Here is a 23,077-nt window from a genome sequence, read left to right as displayed (position 1 = left end):
GCAATCTATACAACTTTACTTGAGTTTAAAAGAACACAATAAGCATATAGTCAAGCTAGTGGAGGAAATCTGAAAAGCATGAAGAAGCCTTTGCCTACATGTAACTCGTTATCTGACTCAAAATGCAAAATTAGGTCTTTTATAAATTAATATGATTGTGCTATATTGCAAGCAGGCCGTTAGCTTAGCTTAGCTTAGCTTAGCACAAAGACTGAAAACTGTGGTGGTAACAGCTAGTCTGGCTTAAACCTACAAGTTGCAAGAGCCACCTACTACAATTTGTATTAGATAAATAAAGTATGTCTTAATTAGTGACATTTAGTGGTTCTGGTAGGTGGATTTTACATTTGGACAGAGCTAGGCTAACTTTTCCCTCTGCTTTCAGTCTTTATGCTATGCTAAGCTAACCATCACTTGCGTTACTCTTTACAATACCAAGAGTGGTATCAATCTTCTCATCTACCTCTTTGGAAGAAAGCAAATATGTTGAACTATGAATATTTTGTGTGAACTATTGTAATATTTTTAACACACGGGAAGTCGTGTTAATTTATAGATGTAGCGATGTTATAGCCTGTTAGTTACCTGAAGAGCATTTTATTATCGCAAGCTAATGAGGGTCCTAATAAATTAAATGAAATGGAAAAATTAAGGAATGCCTCACATTGCAGGCCTTATTGTATTTTAAATGGTGGCGTTCAAGAGCAGCTTGTGATTTCGAGGTGTTTTTTTGTTTTGACCTGTGACTCTTGGTTACAACACACTTTAATTTACTTGGCCCTCACACTGGAAAATTGTAATTTCGTCCAATAAATTAATCAATACCTCACTTGTTTGGTTATGTAGTTTGTGACGTCAGCACCTGACATTTGGGTACCCCCCCCCCCCTCCCCTTCCATTCTGTTACACAAGACACACACACACACACACACACACACACACACACACACACACACACACACACACACACACACACACACACACATAACCATAATGGAGCAATTATCCCCTCCAGCTCCGATCTGCTCCTCTGATTGTAATTTGCATTTATTATTAGCCGTCAGCCTGCCGGAGGCTGCGTCGTGACGATGGATCGTCATACGCCGCATCGCACCGAACGACCTGCACAGATGCTGCGTAAACACGCGCGCGCGCGCGCCCGAGGACACGAGCGCGCAAACACACACACAAACACACACACAAACACATGACAAAGTTACACGTGCAGCTACACAGATGAAGTCGTTACGGCGGTTCGTTGTTGTTCACGCCGGTCCCCCCCGTTAATGATGGGAACAGTGTGTTCGGTGGTGTCCCGTCACACAAGTACATGACTCACATTGTGAAGTCCTGAAGGACCCCCCTCCCACACACACACACACACACACACACACACACACATACACACAATGCTCTCTATTCTCCCTTACAGTCAAGATGGCCTCGGGGTTCATCATATGGAAATTTGTGAGAGGCAGAGTGTCTCAAGGCACATACAGTACACACACAACCTGCCTGCACGCTAATGGACGTGCATGCTGGCACACACACACACACACACACACACACACACAGAGAGAGAGGGAATGTGCAGGATCACCGGAGTGTGAAATGATTCTGTTATCATGTCGTCTGTGTGGAATATATTTTCCCATCAACCGTCCATGGCAGGTGTGCCTGTGTGTGCTTGATGGGCTGCTGGTGCTGTGTGTGTGTGTGTGTGTGTGTGTGTGTGTGTGTGTGTGTGTGTGTGTGTGTGTGTGTGTGTGTGTGTGTGTGTGTGTGTGTGTGTGTGTGTGTGTAAGTGGCTCTCTCCGTCTGTCTGTTGTTGGGCAGGAGGAGTTGATGGGTGGCCTGGGTGGGGGTGAGGAGGGGTGAGGTTCTCCAAGGTGAGTGTCAGAGCAGCTTTTGGGGATCACGTTCCACGTTGGTTTTTGGCATTTCACTTGATTTATTTGCTAAACTTCTATAAATCCAGTTCTTGGTTGGGTGTAGAAACACGGCTCAGATGAAGAAGTTGGAATTAGCTAATTTACTTAATACTTCTATTTTTTGGATATCGATGACCTTTAGAAAGACTCCAAAAACCAATGGAGACCATTTTTCTGCAGCTTCTTACTATTAGCAATGGTATGAATGGTACATGCTCCATTTCTGTTTTGTTTTTTGTAGCCAAATGTTATTTTTTACCAGCAGCTGGCATTGTTTTAATTATCGTGGCAAAATGTAACTCTGGAGACACAATGTTTTGAATTGTTGTGGAAAAATGAATCTGCCCAATAAAGATCAACAACCAGGATCAGCTCTTTCTCCGAGGTTTATTCCACTAAGTATTCTCATCTGCAGAGGAGGTTCACCCCTGCCTTCCGATTCAAAGGATCAGAATCAGCAGGAACCACCCTGAGTCCAACAACAACCTCCCTTTTAAGGAGGAGGAACCAAAGGACGGATCATGTCCTATCTTACAAAGACAAGATGTACAGGCAAGGTCAAGATTTACAGAACACAGGCGTCATAGTCCTGAAATTATCTTATGTCAATGTGGCACTCATGTTCATATCATCTACAAACAGGCATTCATTTTCGTCATAGCATAACAGTCAGATGAGGAGATGCGGATCGAGTCAGCCTGACAAATATTCTGATTATAAAGTACAAACATCCAAAATTCCCATTACAAGGTCATTTGAGATTCAAATTTAGGCAGAAAGATGGGTGTGGGCATCAGCAAGGCAGTAGGAAGCCAAGCCAGGTAGGGAAAGTCATCTCTTTCCATGATGTTTGAGCTCATTCCGACTTTTCAATGAAGCTCCATGACGTTTACACTGTTTGAAATATGCAAATTCAAGATATGCAGCAGATGTCTTGTGCATCATTTTTTACACATGTCCTCCAAAATTCAGCTCTTGGTGTCTTTAGAAATAGGCTCTCCTAGAATTTAAAGTACATTTCTGCAAGGTTAAACAGTGTCTGATTGCACAGTCGAGGGTCGAGGCTCAGAGAGGTTTACAGGGTTAAAAGGAAAAGATATCCAGCTCAAAATGTAGGTTCTCGACGTCTTTTCGCAAGCTTTAAAGTAAAATAATGTCATGTGTGTGATGCTGCAACAGGCGCGGCGCTACTATTGGGCCTGGTGGGCCTGGGCCCACCCATTTTAGGCCTGGGCCCGCCCATTTTGACTCATGCCTACTGATTAGTGAGTGATTTTCTTTCTAGCTGTTCATCCAATAAGCAGCCTGAGGAAAGCTTTGAGTGAAAGCTTCTCAGCCAATCAGCAGCTTCTACCCCGTGTGGACTACTAAGCCCGCCCACAGGCTGCATCGTCACCAGCAAGTGATCCAATAAAATGAATGACTTTGGCGCGCAAGCTTTGAGATGAGAAATCAGACAGAACAGACAGACCATGATCCATGAGATAGACACAGACGGTAGCTATTAAATAGACCCTCCAAAGATATAATTCCGTTTCAGTCTTGTTGTATGAACGTTCAAAAGAGATAAATGAAGTCAGGCTTACTGCCAAGGTCTTTGTCCGCTTCAGCACTGAGCTGAGGACAGCGACACAAGAGCCACACAGGTAGGCTACTGAGTCGCTGTCCTCAGTGCTGAAACAGAGATGAAGGGGAACCCCGTTTTTTTTTGTTTTTTTTTGGCTTATTTTAATTGGCCCATCCACTTTTCTTGTGGCCCACCCACAATCAAAATCCTGGCGCCGCTAGTGTGCTGCAAGACATTAATGGGCTTTTATTTTGACGGGAGAAGGCACAAACAGATTTACATTAGCAACATTGAATGAATCATGACTTCAGAGGGTTAACTCTATACATCTTGATATGGAAATTTTGTACTTCTTGATGAGAGATATCTGAACTGAAGACTTACACATGAGAAGGTTTGGTGTGAATGTAAATGTGTCCTGTGACCTGTGACCTGTGACCTGTGGAACTGTGGCCATTTGTGTGTGTTTTGCAACCCGTGTGTGTTTTGCGACATAGGTGTGGTTTATGACCCAGGTGGGGTTTGCGACCCATGCAAGGTTTAGATAAACATCTGAGTTTACGACTTCCATCCCTGTGAACTGAGTAAAAACACACCCACAGAAGATGGATAAATACCATGTTTGTCTCACAGCACGTTGAGTTTTCACTTTGTAACGGACCAGCATGTTGCTCTGTGAATTCTCCTCTTGATCAAGATTAAATCCCTGTTTGGACCTTGAGCTGACTCCGATCTCCTTCCTCCAGTTCTAAACCATCGGGTAATTATTTTAACACATCTCTTCTATTATTTGTGTTTGCTTGTTAATTTTCTAGCGTTTTTTAACTGACATGGGTGAGTTGTTGTCCATTTCTTTGCTGGGTTTCTTCCACTCCTGCAGTGACAAGGCAAACTCTATAAGACTGATTGCCTCCGCTCCACTTTTAAAAACACAGTAGCATTCACACATACGCACTAAATACACACAAGCACACGGTTCAATGGCATGTCGCTGTGCATGAGAGGGCTCCCTGAGGGAGAGCTCAGTCTGAGCAACTTCACTGCACTGCCTAATTGATGTGCGTGTGTGTGCGTGTGTGTGTGTGTGTGTGTGTGTGTGTGTGTGTGTGTGTGTGTGTGTGTGTGTGTGTGAGTAGGAAGTGAAGAGAGGGCATGCACATTTTACAGTCCAAACTAGCCTCACATATTCTAAACTCAAAATATTAACGAGCCTGTCAGTCATGTGCTAATTTAGTCTGTGGGACGTCTGAGCCTTCAGCCTGTCAGTCTGATGGTTTATATCTTCCTGGGATTATAAGACAACCGTGAAACAATACAGCCAAGTGCTGAGGAGACCTGAACCTATTAACCGCACACACGACGCCTCAAACCTCCCACACACACACACACATCGACACACAGATTCAAGACAGAGGGCAGCTCTTTCGATGTATGCGCAGCTAATGTAGCAGTTACAGCTACTTATTGGATGAAATATGGCTGACATGGAGGATGGACAGGAGCAGCTAGGCTATGTGTAAGAGACTGGGAGGGAAGAAAATCTCTTATTTCTGAGCTTTAAAAGTGTAAACATGACTTTTTGCTCATTCAAAAGCAATTTTATCTATTTCAAAACTGTCAAAATGCAAAAAAAGCGTTGCACTACTGTACGGAAACGGGATACAAACAGCATAATAATTAATAAAATAGTATCATATATAATAAGATTTAAACTTTTATGTTTTATAACACTTTATATACGAATATATATATCCTAATTCAAAGTGTAACTACTCATTTTAAATGGAAAAACAACAACGTACAGCACTAAAAGCACACCTTTAAGTAATTTCCCGACAGCCCCTGAAGGCAGCATTGACTCAGAGTCGATCTGTTACTATGGCAACGACTGGCCGTAACCTAGCTAGTTAGCTTAGCTAGTTAACCGCAGCGCCGGGGGAACGTCCTGTTCGACCGTAATTGACATTTGAGGAAAGTTTCCGATTTTAAAACAGACATTTGTACTTTGTGTCGCGGTCGTTTTTCTTCCTCCGTGAGCAGGTGAGCTTCCTGACATTAACTACGCCGACGTGAGTTCATAAAAATGATTGACGGTACGCTTTATCACGCAACGTTAGCTAACTCTACCTGCTAATTTGAGCTAGCACGACGGTACTAAATTAAGCTAGACATTAGCTTAATTTAGTACCGTCGTGACGTAGTTTCAGCAGCTTTCAATGACTAAATAAAGTACTTAATTTACAAACATAAGCACAGTAGGCTACACTGAAGTGTTACACACGAAGCTAGAATCAATATGGCAGCGTTAGCATTTTATAATCCATGCTAATTAATGATCAAACTATAAAAATGTCACGTGATTACGCTGCTGCTGTTTGATATCAGGTTAGGGCGTTTGGCGTCCACAGAAACAAGTAAACGCCAAGAATAGTCAACAACCATTTTCCATCTACATATGCTAATTGGATATATGCATATATTACATTGTTTATATTGTTGTTTGAGTAGTTATACTTGCCTTGCTGCTGTACGTCTGGCAAGTCACTGTATGAATACTGGAATAAGTTTGCTCTCTCTACCTGGACTTAGTTGGCAGTAGAAGTCACCTCTGCTCATGCTGAGATGGACAAATGTAACGGTAAGAAGTAATTCAGACTTCCCCAACAGTGTTTTTTAACGTGAGACATTAAGATTTCACTTACCCCTCACCAGCTTTTCGTGGCACACTGGGAAAAAAGACACTCGGCGATAAGCCTCGGTAAGAAGTCTTTGCAAATACAAATTCATAACACACAGTGTTTGTCCAGTATGTCTATTGTTTCATTTATTCACATAGTAGGTGATCGGACAAATGAAATATTGCCAACACACAGTTTTAAATCTCAAATGTGGTTTCAGGGTCGGAGAACATGCACCCTCGACTGCAGTGGCTGAAGAAGAGCTGAAAATAACAAACTGGAGGATCCTTGAGCCTCCAGACTCAACAGTAACAGGTAGGTAATTAGTGAACAAAATGCAAAGTAAGAAATGTGGCGAGAAATAAACTGACGATGTGGTAATCCTTGAGAAACAACACGTTCTCCTCCAGCAGCTGAGTCAGATGGGGAAGAAGAAAAGACGGAGGAAGAGGATGTTGAGGATGAAGACCTTACAGCACCAGTGGAGCTGATAATGAAGGTAAAGTGACTGATCACCGTCATTGACTTCACGCTCCGCTGAAGGGATCGGCTCAACTGTTTGTTTGATTTCAGATGCTAAAAAACATTTTAATCCTTGGGTTTTTAGGAAAATATATTTTAACTCAACTGCATATTGAAATAAAAATTGAAACTCAAGTGAAACTGTGTGGTTTCAGTTCCTCAGAGCTGTGATGGACAGAGACTTAGTGCCGGCCAGCAAACTGTGTCAGATGAGTATGTATCCTGCATCCATCAACTGTACGTCTGTCAGTCAATAAATCAGCCAATGCTCCAAGGCTTCTCTTCCTCGTTCCAGTTCTCATCTTTGAACCAGACAACCCTGAGGCTTCTGAGTTTCTTCCGCTGATCCGGAAGAAGCTGTTGGAAAGTGAGAGTTCCTCTGTTTCTACTAACACAATCACTGTATAATCGAAAACACACTATGAGTTTGTATCATGCCTTTTTCTATCAGAGCAAGAGGCAGAGCAGAGCACCGAGGAGGAGGAGGAGGACGACGACTCAAATGGCTCCGGGAGCGATGAGGAGTCATCTCAGAGTTCGAGCTGCTCCTCCTCTCCACCATCAGATGATGATGGTGAAGAAATGCAAGTAAACAGACACAAGCCGTGTCCTCCTTGTCAGATTCCCCCTACATCTATGTAAGGTAGCATCTTGTTACTTTTGGAAAATGTAATACATTTTTGTTTCAACTGAAAATAAACTATTTATTGTAGACAAAGCTAAACGTGCATTTTCTTTTGCAGATTTGAAATAGAAAAATTGGTTAAAATTTGCATTGCATTTGGATGGAAACTTGATTTACGTGACAGAGCGTCGTTCTAAACTGATCTCAGCAAAGCCAGCAAGTTGAAACTGGCTCTGCTGATGCAACCGGGCGGGTTGAGGAACTTTTTTAAGTTTTCCGTTATTACAACATTTTTGTAAGGTACAGTTTCAACACAGGAAGATGTTGAAACCGTGACACTTAACCGTGGCATTAGCTGGAAATGAACACATTTGGAGGTATGATAAGACGTAGGTGATGAGGGTTGAATCATCACTGCAAAGGTTACAAACTCCCACACACACACACACACACACACATATGACTGATCCATCCTAGCCGAATGCAATCAGCCGATACATTCAGAGTTATTATCATGTGACGGCGGAGCTCATCTTCGTGACTCGTGAGAAAGAGAGCACGGTCGCCATCTGATAAAAAACGGGCTGTTTAATTTGCAATGACTGAATGAACATAATGGCCGGTCTCTGGCCATTCAGTGGAGCGGGACACGAGCCGGAAGGATGACAATAAGTCAACGCCCTCCAGGCTGGCTTCACTTTGATGCCTCGGCGTTATTGTCCATGGCAGCCGTTATGCAAAAAAAAAAAAAGGGGTGCAGGTCAAACATTATGATGCATACGGCGTTGTCATCTCCATGAAGGTGAATATTACAGTGTGGATGGATGGGTGGACCCCCCCCTCCACAGACACTAAGATGTATAAATTCTGAACTGCCCATAAGCCAACAGTGTCTGTCATCTCAAGGTCAATTGCTATGTAAGCCACTCAGAAAACATTTCACATCTCCTTCCTGTGACACCCACCCACCCACACCTGGAGACGAGCATAGGGGCTGCGGGTGCACGTCACTGGTGATTTTCCTCTTCTTCTTTTTTTAGGCTTCTTAAAGTGGATTGTGGCTGTCAGCAGCACTCAGGGAAGCTTCATTAGGCGTCAGAGGGAGGCAAGGCTGTGACTCACGCTTGCGTGAAGAGACCAATGGGCATCCAGAGTCTGAGATATAAATAAGGAATCAAAAATATATTTATTCTTGAGGGAGAAAAAAGGGTGACTTGCGCGCCGCTGGATGGGATTTTATTAGTGCGCTCTGTTGGTATTCCGCCATCGCAGGACTGTTGCTTGTCGCGCCTTTCGGTGGCAATTGTGACTTATAGTTTCTCTGGACCCGACAACCTGTGAGCCGGTAAGACGCCTTCCTTCTTCTCATTCCAGCGGCGCCCTCGATAATATATTGACAGCGTTCATATTTCCTTTTTTTCCCCTCATAGACGAACAGGTGATTTTAACCTCGAAGAAAGAATCTGTTATAATGTGGTTTGGAGGAAATGAGTGACAGAATGAGTTGCCTCTCGTGTCACGATGACATTGAGTGATGATGCTCGGCGATGTTGCTCGTTCAAAGCGCAACTTAATTGAAATGTCGATTGTCGAGTAAACTGGTAAATGACGTAGGTTATTTATAGTTGCATCCTTTCAATATGTGCGTAATAAATCAGTCTTATTCCCTTAACACGGCAGAATGCTTGTTCTTTTTATTCCTTATATATCAGGTGTGTTATGATCACAGCTCTGGTCTTTTAATGGTCTGGTGCTCCAGACTGATATGAAAGAAAAATGATCATGTTTCCTCCAACGAGCCACGAACGAACAGTGACAAAGGAAATATGTATTTCTCGTGTGTGATAACTTTTGCATTTTATCTCAACATTCTGCTCGTTAACGTCAGATATAACCCCTGCGAGTATTTAATGCCCCACACTGAAGGCTATATCTCCAAAATGAATGAACGCGCCCGTAGGCATTAGGTTATCAGCGAGGCGATTTATCCTGACGCGCGTAATGCTTGTGCGCAAATCCTCCAATGATTTACCCAAGCTATCCCCCGGGAATAAAACGCTCCAGGGGGCTCAGTCTATAACGTGGATGAAGTCCTTCACTACCCATTAACATATAACATATAACCTAACCTTGGACTGCTTTGTTTTTGCAGTTTGAATTATTTCCCAGTTGGAAGATCCGATAACAGGGGGACTTGATGGCCACGTCTGAACCGAGAGCCGCCGGCGGGGACCAGGACCCCAACACCGCCAATTTGATACCTCCATCCGCAAGTAAGTCCTCGCATCCCTCACCCTGTTAATATAACACCTCGGTCCCCGGAGGGCTGATCTCTCGTTCAGGAATCTGCCCAACTGGAGCTGATAGGGATTCGGTGCCTTGCTCGAGGACACTTACGCAGATCTATCACCTATACACGGAGGCTTAAACCCAGCCCCCCCTCACACTCTCCCTCCCTCTCTCTCTCCCTCTCTCCCTCCGTCTCCGTCTGATAAAAGCGAGTCTCGCCTGGACCATTTGCTGTGTGGGCTCCGTCGTTAATCATTCCGGTTAAAAACAGAGCCATCACAGCTGCCTGTCGCTGTCTAGCGGATCAGCGGTGCGCGCCGAGCAAAGTGGACCTGGCGCCCAAACGATGCGCCATTAAAGCTTTTGGAATTCATAACGACCCCATGATAACATTTTTTAAATAATATTAAATAAATAAAAATGCGTTTTCCGATCGAATATATTCCCATAGTTTGAATATTCCCATTGTAGCGTTTAATGGGTTTTAATCGGACATTTATAAATGTTTTCCACACATTTTGCAAAAAAAAAAAAAATATCAAGATCATAATTCATTGTATCTCGTCAGGATGTCTAAGGCCCTCGGGGCTGTACACATATTATTTGCTCTTGGTGACATATTTTAGCTTTTAATTTAAAAAAAAATCTGTTTAATAATAATAAGCAGGTAGACTATATTAATGGGGTTTATTAATAATTTTAAGCCTTCGTCGTATGCACAACATCATCTCCGTAATAGTGCACTTGAGCAGCCATCTGCAGTGCATTGCGAGGAAATCATTAGTTTTTTTGTCTTCGCCCGAATGTAAAAAGCTTCAGTTCCAGGGGCCCAATTCAATTCCACGTTTTTCTCTCTATCGAATAAGTTATTTTTTTAATAGGTTTTATTTGTGGCCCTTGGGTATCAATAAACACATCTTTTAAAAAATAAATAGATAAAAAAAAAACTCAGACGTATTTCGAATGTGAAAGAAAAGCCATTTAAAGAAGAAGGTGTTTGTTTTGTCTGATTTGCTCGTATACTGCTGGATGTTGCCATTATCGCTCTCTCCTCCACGCTCCATCTCACGCCTGGCGGCTTGTAGTGTCTGCGCGTGCCTGTGTGCGCGCGCGCGTGTGTGTGTGTGTGTGTGTGTGTGTGTGTGTGTGTGTGTGTGTGTGTGTGTGACTTGGCCTCAGCACCTCGGGCTGTTCTCTGGTTTTCTCTCTCTATTGCTTCGATAAAATTTGAATACTTCTCTTTGGAAACTTTTCCATCGGGTTCTTTTTATTTCTGTATTCCCTCTGGCTTTTTCTGCTCCATCGCTGCTCGCGCATGACGTCCACGCTCGCGTGCATGCGCCGCACCGTGGACCCCACTATGAAGCTTCTGCATCACGCCCGGCCACAGACATTTCCAGCTCGCTCCAGTCACATACTGTGTTTCACTCAATTAATTCCTGCCCTCCTCCGTGAGCTCATTTCACGGGCGTTAATTCCAGTCCGCCCCTTGGCTGGGTGTGTGAGCCGTGGATGTGCCTTGCGGGGCCACTGTCACTGCCTATTGATTGAACTTCAAATCGGAAATGTTATCAGACTCATCCCCTTATCATAATTAAAATAAACAAGTAGAAATGAGAAACAATGAGAGACAAAAAAAAAAAAAATACAAAAATAACAGCGAGTGCTCAGAGTCACACACCCGGCCAAGAGCCGTCCGCATCCCGCCTCCACTGTGCTCACTGTGCTCCACCAGCTTTATATCCATCAGCCGCTCGTCCACGTCGCCTCCGCGGCCGCATGCACGCCACAGACTCAAAACGCTCATTCTGTTTTAGCCAACGAATACGCGTGGATGCACGGATGCACGCGGAAACTGGGGATGAAGATTTGTGGTAAGTTTTTTTTTTTTTTTTTTTTGGTACACAAAACGTTGTCACATTTTTATTTATTTTTTTTACATCTTAGAGAAATAAAGCAGTTTTTGAAGAATGTATAATGTATCCATAATAATCTAATCCTTTTAAATGTGTCATCTAGCTTCTGTTTTATATATATATAAATAAACCAATTTAGAGGCCTGAAGTAGGCCATGATAACGGCTGTTTAGAGCCATCCAGGACTGTCACAGTGGGTTTCCATCTTCTAAAGGTCAGTGGACATTAGCCTGTAGGTCTGATGATGAGAGACCCGGATAACACCCCCCACGACCCCCCCACGTCTCCTCCATTTCACCCTCAAGAGGAAAAATCCTCGAGACAGGCCTCGAAAGCCCCTTAGAATAACCGGTATTTTCATTTCCCATTCAGATCTTTACAAATAACAATATATACGATCTTTATGTTGGAAAGTCTCACTGGCATCCTGAGAATAGTTTGACGTTCATTTCGACTCAAAAATGTAAATAAAATAAAAAATAATTCTTGCATGAATATCATGTACGAGCCATTGAAACGTGGCATCGTGTGCCTGTTTTTTTGTGTGGCAGAAATCGATTAACACCAAATAATCGAATACGTTGACACCGATAGACTTTGATCGGTCTCAATGACATTTTAACGGACCGGAATCGAATGTGAATGGGAGTATTTCTACACGTGAGACTTTGGCAGTTAGAGGGTGTCGAATATTGATTTCAAATATGTCATATAGGACGTAATGAGCATGGTGTTATGGTGTTTCCATTAAACAATTATAAGAGACGATCATTTATACGCTTACAGATAACAAGTGTGTGTGTGTGTGTGTGTGTGTGTGTGTGTGTGTGTGTGTGTGTGTGTGTGTGTGTGTGTGTGTGTGTGTGTGTGAGACAGGCTCACACGTGACCACGTTATCCTGCAGATATAAAGAACCTATAAAATGATCAATATGAGATTTCAAAGCATATGCAGGCTCGAGCGCTCCAGGGCTCTGCGCGGCCTCCATTAACCCCTCTTTGTGGGGTGTTCATTGGGTTGTTAGCGCGGGTCGGTCCACTGAACCGATCCGTCTGTGGACTGGGTGCTTCCTCACCGGGGTGTGGTTGTGACGTCACAGGGTGGCGCTTGCACCCACCCATTCCCCTCTTCCCTGCGCGCGCGGATACATATATGGGCTGGAGATTGGTTTCCAAGTGAAAAACGTATTGCTCATGAAAGAACTCAGGACATTAGGAGCTAACTTATAGATATTAACCTTCAGAAAATCTACGTATTTGGACATTCATTATTCGTTTATGTATTTAATTATTTTATAAAACTCTGTTTTTGGTCCCATAATTTGGTCTTTTCCCTCGGGATGGAGGTGTTTGGTGATAACTCGTGCCCCCCGCCGTGTAACACCCTAGGGTTCCTGCAGAAGAACAACAGCCTGGACGAGAAAGGGAGGCTCGCGGGCCAGAAGAACCTGCTCTCGTGCGACAACAGCGACAGGGACGCGCGCTTCCGCCTCAACGACACCGACTTCTCCAACCTGTTCGCCAGAGGTGAGACATGCACGCGCTTCACGTACAAATACATAAATACATCAATTGTTTATTATTTCTCGGAACAGTGCTTTATTAGAGCTTCTGCGTCACGTGGTCAGTCATAACTTCAGATTAATGTGACCGTTAAAGGCCTCCAACCAGAGAAGGAGAGGCCTGTCTTCAGTTTTCTTGGTTATTACCTTTATTTTTATTATCTTTTTTTATTTTTGCTATAATGTTGTTAAGCTCTTTACACCATATAGAAGTATTTTCTAGAGGATGACAACTAACGTTCATCTAGAAACAGAACCAGAGTCTGGGGGTTGTTGCTGATAAAACATTTACACCTACATAATTAAAAAAAATAAAAATAAATGCATGCTAATATTGTATTTGTAATCTCTTGTGGTTTCTATAGCCTACCCGTTGAGACAAACATAACTGCTCAGCTTAAAGCCAACTTTATGCCTATATTCAATTCAATTTAATTCCATTTTATTGATAGTGTCATCACAACAGAACTCAGGACACATTGAGCAGGACTAGAATACACTCAAAATGTCCAGAGTCAATACGATTTCAAAGTCCAACCATCACCCAGAGGCAAGCTATACTACTCCTATATGGAGAAGATAGGCCTTCCTACTGATGATATTAGTCTTGACTTAATTGTTAGTCGACCAAAGAATATAATTATTAGACAAAGGTCACCAATAGGAAAAAAAATGTAAGAAATGCAAAATCAAATTTGGACTAAATAGAATGAGTATTGACTGTTTCTAAAGGCCACTCGATTAGCGGTGATTAACATACTCAGAGTCTGGCTCTTAGTTATTTAATATAACAATATTTCAGTTAATCACTCTAAATGTCCTCCACTTTTCTCCTCACGTCTTTAGACCTGCTGCCAGCCAAAAATGGGGAGGAGCCTACCATCCAGTTTATGTTGGAGATAGTGGACATCCTCACCAACTATGTCAAGAAGACCTTCGACCGCTCCACCAAGGTGCTGGACTTCCACCACCCTCACCAGCTCCTGGAGGGCATGGAGGGCTTCAACCTGGAGCTCTCCGACCAGCCCGAATCCCTGGAGCAGATCCTGGTGGACTGCAGGGACACGCTTAAATATGGCGTCCGGACAGGTAGGGCCAGGACGCGCTCAAGGTTGAGCTGTACCATAGGGCTGCATGGAAGGGAAAAAAAGGGCGGATTGAATAATTCATATGGTGGCAAATTATTTTAAATAGCGTAAGGACACAGAGTGTAAAGCAATTAACCTTCAAACAAAGTATTTTTATCTGCAGGCATATATATAGTCATATATATCTCATCATATGAAGCATAATGTACTCTACTGTGAGGATTTTACAGTGCATTTTATAATTTAATGTGCATTTGTCAAGTCAAACCTACGAGAAGGAGCTGTTTGCGAGATAGTGTGCAGCCGTTTACACTGACTGCCTTATTTATTGTCCCCTTGGTAATTCGGTTGACATCCTCCTTTTCTTTCCCCTCGACTTATTAAAGCAAGTGTCGCCCGAGGGCGTCTCAACACGGGCCGTTTCAAGCTGTTAATAACGACAACGCTCAAACTGTCCCTTGGGCTTTATATATCACACGGGGTCTGCCGTTTCCACAACTCAACACCACTTTTCATTCGGGTGTGTGGGTTTTTTGTGCTCAATCTTGTGAAACCCCACCGGAGGAGCTGTCCGCGGTGCTGAAACATAAAGCCGATCTCTCCCTTTTCCCTCACGCTGCTAAGCAGCACTTTCATTGATATTAGATTTGTTTTTCACGTCTGTGTGTTCAGAACTTACTCACGTATTTATTGTGCGAGTCGTGCGGCACCACCTCCACGAGGTGCTTCTATCCGTGACCGCATTTAGGCTCCGGGCCTGGAGTCTAAATGGCTGTCATATTCCCAATGTAATTATGTACACTGAACAGTGCTATGTCAGGTTTCATGGCTCAACAACTGGGAACATTGGAATGAAGACATTCTTTTTATTTATTTACACAATCATATAGACGGTCAGCTTTAGCCTACAGGACATTTTACTTATTATATATGTCTTCCCAGAGCTAATGGACTCTTTATATAAAGCTTGAGTCCCTCACAGAGGTAGTCCCTGTTCAGATTTACGATATTATAGGGAACATTAGAATTAAACTCACATTCACTAGACAAGAAAAATACACAAGAGAGCTAACACAAGGTACTTAATTAAATCAGACTTGAGTATAATTCACAATATTGATTAAGATGGTTGTATTTTTCATGTTTAGGTCACCCTCGATTCTTCAACCAGTTGTCCTCTGGTCTGGACATCATCGGTCTGGCTGGAGAGTGGCTCACCTCCACTGCAAACACCAACATGTAAGTTATACAGCTCTGTATACGAGGGGGGGGGGGGGGGACACCCTTTACATGTCACAGCAGGACACCTGAGATATCCAAGTGTGTAAGCCACTGGAAACAGCCCCCAGTCATTACCATATACAGCCCTGGTGGAAGTGCTTATTTCGGTTTCCTCTCAGGTCGTTCCACATTTGGGCGGTTATATAAAGTGTTCGGTTTGTCCTGTTGAGACTGCGTATTGACGGGCGGGAGACGGCCTCCGTGCTGTACTGTATACGGGAGGCAGCGCAGCCCCAGGGGTGGTTAGATTGCATATTGATCTCAGGTCACAGTTACATGGTGGCCCAGTCTGATAGAGGGCATGAACCACGTCAGCATCACAGTCTCACACACACACACACACGAACTCTCTCACCCGCACACTCATGCTGTAAATAAGATTCAACTCTGTGTTACGACGACTGGAGTAGAATGAAAAACATGCACACACGAGGTGACACGCATAGACAAGAACATCTATTATTTATGGCTCTGTCAATTCATTATCAGTGCAGGGATGAGTAAATAATATTAGGTTGATTTCCTCATTATAGTAGAAACAAATCCCTCTACAACAAAACCAAGAATAGCTTCATGCACTTTGGAAATCTAGAAAATGAGTAAGTATTAAGAGTGACTTTGAGGGTAAACCAGAGAATAAACTGTTAAGTGCTCTTATGTAGCAACCAACAATTACTATAATATCATTTAATCAGCTGAATCTTTTCTCAATAAATCAATTGGTCTTTTGGTTTGCAAAATATTTAAAAAAAATAGTGAATACTCCTTTATATATATACTTTCCAAAAGCCTACATGACACCTTGAAACGTTGTTGAAAATACTCAATTTACTATCGCATAAGAAAAAGAACAATCCTGAGAATTTAGAAAAATTAAAATCGAATTGATAAGTCAAGTAATTGCTCTTATGTATGAGAAAAGAAAAGCTGGGTTATTCAGTGTGTAGATTATTAAGCTGCTAAAAGAAGAAAACTGACAGAATTATTTTAAAAACAGCTTGAAACCAGAACTGGTCTCTTAAATATCTTAACAAATCTGACAGAGTTTTCCTCGGCATCATGATGTCGAGGCAGAGTTTCATGGTGCAAACCGAGCGATGACACCACGGCAGATAAGTGGTGGGCAGAGGCCAATATGCACAATCTGTCGTCCTCGACCGGCCGCTGAAGCAAAGATCAATGCAAAGATAATAAACTCAGACTCTAAAATAAATTCAGACACTTCACTTATCCGATTTCTTAAAACATTAGCGAAGGAATCCTCCCCTCCTTAGGAAAGAAACGTTCCCTGCTCGTCTCCCGGTCGAAGACGAGGCTATTGAATTCACACTCGGGTGCACACTTTCATAATGACACACACACACACACACACACACACACACACCAGCTCTGACTGTCCCAGATACAGCAGCTAGGGTTTCCAGTCCATTGACTGCAGGCTCATTGTGAGCTGGTCTTAGCAGATAGGCCAGCTGGGCCCCACACTGACACACAATGTTCTCCGGCTGCACAGAAAACCATGTCACACTGTGGAAACTGGCTGCTGCTGCTCCCTGCAGAGTCCTCATTCTGGCTCTATTGTCCCCGTGGATACGGACCGACTCCTCTGAGGGGCTGAGAGGAGAGTGAGGTTGTGTGTGTGTGTGTGTGTGTGTGTGGGTGGGGGGGGTCAGAGGGGTTAGTCACATAGAGACGCACACACACGCATTCAAACAGACTAACACACACAGAGTGCCCTTGATGACGATAATGAGGGCATTTAGGGGCCGTCCCCCAGAGACGGGCAGGTGACTGAGGGGTAATTTTCACCCTGAAAAGACCAATGATTGGCTCTGATTGTGATAATGATCACCATTATTGTCATTACAGCGTGAAATGACTCGCGGAGAGAAGGAGAATTTTAAAAAGGTGAACCGGCTTTGTCCCTTTTCTGCGGTGGATACATTTGAAGAAGACGAATCAAAGGGATACACCCATGTGTTTGTGTTCCTTACATGGAACAAAATTCAAATATATACATAAAAAATGTTTTTAATGAGGCTAGCGCGAGGCTACATAATAAGCCATTTTGTGTTCTTTGTGATTTTATCTGTTTTTGTCCCTGTTCACAGCTGAATCTGGTGTATTGACCAGACTATATTTCCAATCACTTTGTGTGAGCTCTCCCTGGGAATAATTACAAGAGAAACATTTCTTCTCTATTTCTTCATCCTTTTAATCGTTCTTCCACCTATCCTCCACCGTAGCATTCAGCTCTATTCTCCTCTTCTCCCCTATCCTCCACCACTCCCCTTTTGCTTTGTTTTTGCTGTTTTTGTTTCTGTATTCTTTCCTCGCTGCGCTCCCACATCATCCCCTCCTCTTCCTTTGTTGTCCTCTGTCACTGTTTTTCCCTCCGTTGCATTGTTTCCCATCGGCTCCCCCGGAGCTCGCAGCCTTCGTCCCTCCTCCTTCTCCAGCCGAGTTACGAAATCGCTTCAGCCCTCGTTCAGATACTCGTGAACAGAACGGAGGGGAATGGAAGAAGATGGGAGACGCTGGTGTTTTTAGATGGTGGCGGTGGCGGTGATAAGAGTGGAGGAGTGTTGTGTAACTGGCCTCATTACAGTAAAAGCAGGGTAAACGGGGATCCGTCCTAAGGGGGGGTGTTGTGTGTGGGAGCCGATGAGACGGCCTGTCGGTTAGGAACCAGTTTGCTTCCTGTGAGCTACTTTTCCAGGACTGTTGCTCTTTTGTTTTCATCTCTCTGTGAGCCGAGATCAGAAACACATCCACCATTTTATGAAAATCCTCCGTCTCTTGCCTCTCTAAGAATCATTCCTGTGTTGTGGATATTACTTTTTGTCCTCTTTTGTCTTTTTTCATTTCTGTTAATGAAAGGATGAAATTGTCTTCCTCAGTTTCTGAATTTCGGGGGTCAATAGTGAGTGTTATCTCTTCAAAACACTCTCCCTGTCTTTCCGTCTCACACACACACACACACACACACACACACACACACACACACACACACACGTACACACTCCTCTCAGCCATCAAATCAGCCCCATTCAGACTGGGAGATTGGCAGGATTGACAGATAGCCATCAGAGCTTTGTGGGCTTTAATTAAACCACTGAGTGATTTTTAGAAAGCCTTTGAATACGAATGTTTGCGGCCCGACTCCTATCAGACATTTTTTTAATTAGCTCCAGTTTGTGCTCTGTGGATGGAATTATAGTAAGGCTAATGAAAAACCAACGAGCCTGTGTGTGTGTGTTTAGGCTTCCTTATCTGCATATGTGTGTGTGCATAAGAATCTTTTTATATTCCACTCGCTCACCAAGCAGACGTAAACGCCTCCACCACTGCGGCGGCGTCCACTGACACTGTTCTCCGTACGTTGTGATGTCATCGGCAGGTTCACCTACGAGATCGCTCCGGTGTTTGTGTTGATGGAGCAGCTGACTCTGAAGAAGATGAGAGAGATGATCGGCTGGCCCAGCGGAGAGGGAGACGGGATCTTTTCACCAGGTAGAGTCCGTCATTTTTCAATTCCTGCAAACTGGCGTCGCTGTCCAAGGTGCTGACGTGTCCGTCTCTTCTCAACAGGGGGCGCTATTTCCAACATGTACAGTGTGATGATTGCACGGTACAAGTACTTCCCCGAGGTCAAGACCAAGGGCATGTCGGCCGCTCCTCGCCTCGTCCTGTTCACATCCGAACACGTACGTCTCTCACACACACACACACACACACACACACACACACACACACACACACACACACACACACACACACACACACACACACACACACACGAGACATGCTAATAAAGCAGACGCTATGCTTCGTTGGCGGTAGATTGAGGCCATTTCGGAGGTCCGGTAATAATCAGAAGGTCTATTTGAATCCAGGCAGTGGCTAATTTTATGGATTCTTTGCTATTACCGCGTCAACTTTGTCCACACAGCTAAGCACAGCTGACAGCGTGACAGGGAGAGTAGCAGTTACCTCACACGATCTCTCCACTCTGTTATTTCATGCTGTTATTATTTCTAGCCTGAGGGGACGATAGGATTTTATCGCAGATCGCGATTAGAAACACTCGCAATAAGTTGATCGTGGTGAATATCCAATATCGGGATAATCATGGATATCGAGTGATTTGAAAAAAGCTGTCTAGCTCACTATCATGACAGTTGAAAAATACAGGATACCAAAAAAAAAATGTATATTGTATATTAAATATAATTTGTATCCTTTATTTATGCCGGGGGATTTTTGATCATCTTAAATATGATTACTAGATTGTTTTTCACTAAAACATATCTTTATTTATTCAATTAATTCAAATGAAAATATTAGTTTCTTGATACATTTCAAGTGATTCCAGTATGTTTTTGTACCATTTTAAGAGCTTTAAGCACATTTTCGATGATTAACAGGATAATATTGTATATAGCAATTATTTGTGACAGGACATTTATTTTATATCGTCCCATGACTACCTTTAATGAAAGATGAATGTGTCCCTACAGAGTCACTACTCCATAAAGAAGGCCGGAGCTGCTCTGGGTTTTGGCACCGAGAACGTGATCCTTCTGAACACAGACGAGAGGTGAGGAATCACGTTGATTTAAAGCCGCAGTTGATACAGAAAAAGATGGCGTGGTATGTGATGATAATATGTCTTCCAGAGGGAGAGTCATTCCTGCAGATCTGGAGGCCAAGATCATTGACGCCAAACAGAAGGTCGGTAGTTTTCTCCCTTCCTCCCCCTTTTAGTTTCCCCCTCATTCGTGTCCCCTCTTCAACCCTCTGCGTGTTGATTCTGATTCAGGGTTACGTGCCGTTGTTCGTCAACGCCACAGCCGGCTCCACGGTGTACGGCGCCTTCGACCCCATCAATGAGATCGCTGACATCTGCGAGAAGTACAACCTGTGGCTCCACGTGGATGTGAGTAGTTGACGCCGTAGAGATGGTAGGAATGTACGTTCGTCGCTTTGCACACCCGCCTATCTAAGTGCTGTCTCCTCAGGGCGCGTGGGGCGGTGGACTGCTGATGTCCAGGAAGCATCGCCACAAGCTGAATGGAGTGGAGAGGTGAGGGAACGCGCCGCTCTGCGTCACTTATTTAAAGCACCAGTGGATCCGCCTTCAGACATGCTTTAAGACATGAATTCAACTTTGCAGGGCCAACTCTGTCACATGGAACCCTCACAAGATGATGGGCGTGCCTCTGCAGTGCTCCGCGATCCTGGTCAGAGAGAAGGTACCGGAAACACGCACACACACACACACACACACACACACACACTGAAACATATGCAGGTTTTTATTTGTGTTCGTTGTACCTGAATTATTATTATTATCATTCTTTATTGTTCTTTTTGAAAATGACCACATTGCATCCTGTACATGATACTACATGTTCATATTAGTTTACAGAGGTGCAAAGTAAAGAAGTACAAATACTTTGTTCCTTTACTTAAGTAGAATTTTCAGGTATCTTTACTTTTACTTGAGTATTTCTTTTTTTGACAACCTTTTATTTTTACTCCACTACATTTTAAAACAAGTATCTGTCCTTTCTACTCTTTAGTTTTAATGCATTTGAGGAGAATTATCGTTTGATTTCCTTATTAATATGACGTGACTTTTAATAAGCCTCGCATAAAATACTTTTTTTTCCTGTAGTATTTCACTTTTACTTGAGTAAAGAAGTTGAATCAGTACTTCTACTTTTTACCAGTCTTTTTAAACACAAGTATCTGTACTTCTACTCTAGTATAGGATGTCTGTACTGTTGATTTTGGAGCCGTGGAGGGAAAAAAGAAAGATTAACCATGTATTATGTGTGTCTGCAGGGAATCCTGGCTGGTTGTAACTCCATGTGTGCCGGCTACCTGTTCCAACCAGACAAACAGTACGACGTCACCTACGACACGGGAGACAAAGCCATCCAGTGTGGCCGGCACGTCGACATCTTTAAGTTCTGGCTCATGTGGAAAGCCAAGGTGATTAAAAACGTCTTTAACAGACTACAGGAATAGTTTTTTGTTGTTGTAATTAGTGTTGACAGCCTTTTTTCTCCTGCAGGGCACCATCGGGTTTGAGCAGCACATTGACAGGTGCTTGGACCTGTCTCAGTACCTGTACAACAAGATCAAGAACAGGGAGGGATATCAGATGGTGTTTGATGGAGAGGTGAGTTCCTCTCATCTTCTATTCTAACAAGGTTGTTTTCACTATTACATCCTGTTTAGTTAAATAAGCTGAACTGGCATGACAGGAAGCATTTAATGCTTCATAACTCTTCTCTGTCACAGGATTTATCTTGCTCTCTTTTCCCTACATCCATCATTCTTCATTTTGTATTTTGTATTTGTGTGTGTGTGTGTGTGTGTGTGTGTATTAACCGTGTTATTATTTCTGTCTGCAGCCTCAGCACACCAATGTTTGCTTCTGGTACATCCCTCCCAGCCTGAGAGGCATGCCTGACGGCGAGGAGCGGCGAGAGAAGCTCCACAGGGTAAGACACCGACCTGACAGCTATTTCACCACCAGTCATGAAATAACTGTCGCTGATGTTTCATCACTAGTCAAAACCTAGAAATGACTCTAGGCTTATCTTATACAATGTATTTTGTCTTCCTAATTTATAACAAATAGTGTAATTTGTCGTGTTTTTTACTCCACCAGGTGGCGCCGAAGATCAAGGCCATGATGATGGAGTCGGGGACCACCATGGTGGGCTACCAGCCTCAGGGCAAGAACGTCAACTTTTTCCGCATGGTGGTGTCCAACCTGGCAGCCACCCAGTCCGACATCGACTTCCTCATCGATGAGATCGAGAGGCTGGGTCAAGACCTGTAGACCGCGTCGCCGCTCTAGTGGCCGCGGGGCGACGCTGCAGACAGTGCGCTAGACAAAATATTTAAATACCAAGTATCTGAAGGGTCCAGGTACAACAAACATCCTCTATGTGTGTGTGTGTGTGTGTGTGTTCTTGTGATATGTGTGTAATCTAGTTTCTTGTCCGATGTAGTTTGTCTTTTAACGTCTGTGTGTGTGTGTGTGTGTGTGTGTGTGAGAGAGAGTGTGTGTGTGTGTGTGTGTGTGTGTGTGTGTGTGTGTGTGTGTGTGTGTGTGTGTGTGTGTGTGTTGTGAAAAAGGGAGAAAAGCACAGATGAAAATATAACAAACTATCATGAAATTATTCATCAGCTACGCAAAATTGAATCATTGGTGCTTTCGACTGTACATATATTTAATCTCAGTGCACCGACCTAAACCAGTGTCCGCGCCCCCAAAGCTGTGTGTGTGTGCGTGTGCAGGTGTGTAGGTGTGTGTGTCATGTATTCTAAAATACCGCTGTGTTTAAAATAAGCTTATTATGCCCTAATGTGCACACCATGGTAGCACGTGTGTTAAACCTCCAGCAAACTGATCTCCAGTCTGCATAATATATTCTCTGGTAGTTGAGTTTAAGATTAAAGATTTAAAAATGACTACAGCTATCCCAAGTCTGTGACGACTCTCAACTTGTAAAACGCTGGCTCGTTGTCTGTTCCATGCAATCGTGTGATACCCCCCCCCTATAGGTGTTTATGACATTGTCCAACTGTTAATATTT

General features: G+C 43.4%; 2 protein-coding genes across 5 annotated transcripts; both read left to right on the top strand.

The window, feature by feature from the left end:
- The first annotated feature begins 5,409 nt into the window (after nt 1-5,409).
- On the top strand, nt 5,410-7,376 carry erich2 (glutamate-rich 2). Of its 3 annotated transcripts, none has more exons than XM_084007113.1 (8): nt 5,410-5,538; nt 6,088-6,130; nt 6,211-6,256; nt 6,397-6,491; nt 6,587-6,675; nt 6,854-6,911; nt 6,994-7,065; nt 7,150-7,376. In XM_084007113.1, exons 2-8 carry the CDS (start codon nt 6,121-6,123, stop codon nt 7,338-7,340), a joined length of 561 nt encoding a protein of 186 aa, XP_083863239.1. In that variant the 5' UTR covers nt 5,410-5,538; nt 6,088-6,120; the 3' UTR covers nt 7,341-7,376. The 3 variants fall into 3 exon arrangements, with proteins under 3 accessions (XP_083863239.1, XP_083863238.1, XP_083863237.1); XM_084007112.1 differs by having other exon boundaries at nt 6,088-6,136; nt 6,590-6,675; XM_084007111.1 differs by having other exon boundaries at nt 6,088-6,136.
- Nucleotides 7,377-8,509: 1,133 nt separating this feature from the next.
- LOC311011856 (glutamate decarboxylase 1-like) lies at nt 8,510-22,646 on the top strand. Of its 2 annotated transcripts, XM_084007030.1 has the most exons (17): nt 8,511-8,668; nt 9,476-9,596; nt 11,430-11,486; nt 12,917-13,054; nt 13,936-14,178; nt 15,326-15,416; nt 18,859-18,971; nt 19,050-19,165; nt 19,979-20,058; nt 20,138-20,192; nt 20,281-20,397; nt 20,480-20,544; nt 20,635-20,713; nt 21,309-21,458; nt 21,541-21,648; nt 21,884-21,973; nt 22,144-22,646. In XM_084007030.1, the coding sequence occupies exons 2-17, from the start codon at nt 9,521-9,523 to the stop codon at nt 22,315-22,317; spliced, it is 1,752 nt and encodes a 583-aa protein (XP_083863156.1). In that variant the 5' UTR covers nt 8,511-8,668; nt 9,476-9,520; the 3' UTR covers nt 22,318-22,646. The 2 variants fall into 2 exon arrangements, with proteins under 2 accessions (XP_083863157.1, XP_083863156.1); XM_084007031.1 differs by lacking the exon at nt 11,430-11,486 and having other exon boundaries at nt 8,510-8,668.
- The last annotated feature ends 431 nt before the right edge of the window (nt 22,647-23,077 follow it).

The sequence above is a fragment of the Eutrigla gurnardus genome (assembly GCF_963514095.1).
Source record: "Eutrigla gurnardus genome assembly, chromosome: 4".
In the NCBI taxonomy this organism is placed as follows: Eukaryota; Metazoa; Chordata; class Actinopteri; order Perciformes; family Triglidae; genus Eutrigla; species Eutrigla gurnardus.
This window is presented reverse-complemented; position numbering and strand designations above follow the sequence as displayed.

Excerpts from the sequence above, each read along its gene's own strand:
- LOC311011856 (XM_084007030.1), top strand. The coding sequence starts at position 9,521 with ATGGCCACGTCTGAACCGAGAGCCGCCGGCGGGGACCAGGACCCCAAC. Across the intron at positions 13,055-13,935 it reads CTCCAACCTGTTCGCCAGAG|ACCTGCTGCCAGCCAAAAAT; the intron begins GTGAGACATGCA and ends TCACGTCTTTAG. Across the intron at positions 20,193-20,280 it reads TCATTGACGCCAAACAGAAG|GGTTACGTGCCGTTGTTCGT; the intron begins GTCGGTAGTTTT and ends ATTCTGATTCAG.
- erich2 (XM_084007111.1), top strand. Across the intron at positions 6,676-6,853 it reads CAGTGGAGCTGATAATGAAG|TTCCTCAGAGCTGTGATGGA; the intron begins GTAAAGTGACTG and ends GTGTGGTTTCAG. Across the intron at positions 6,912-6,993 it reads CAGCAAACTGTGTCAGATGA|TTCTCATCTTTGAACCAGAC; the intron begins GTATGTATCCTG and ends TCCTCGTTCCAG.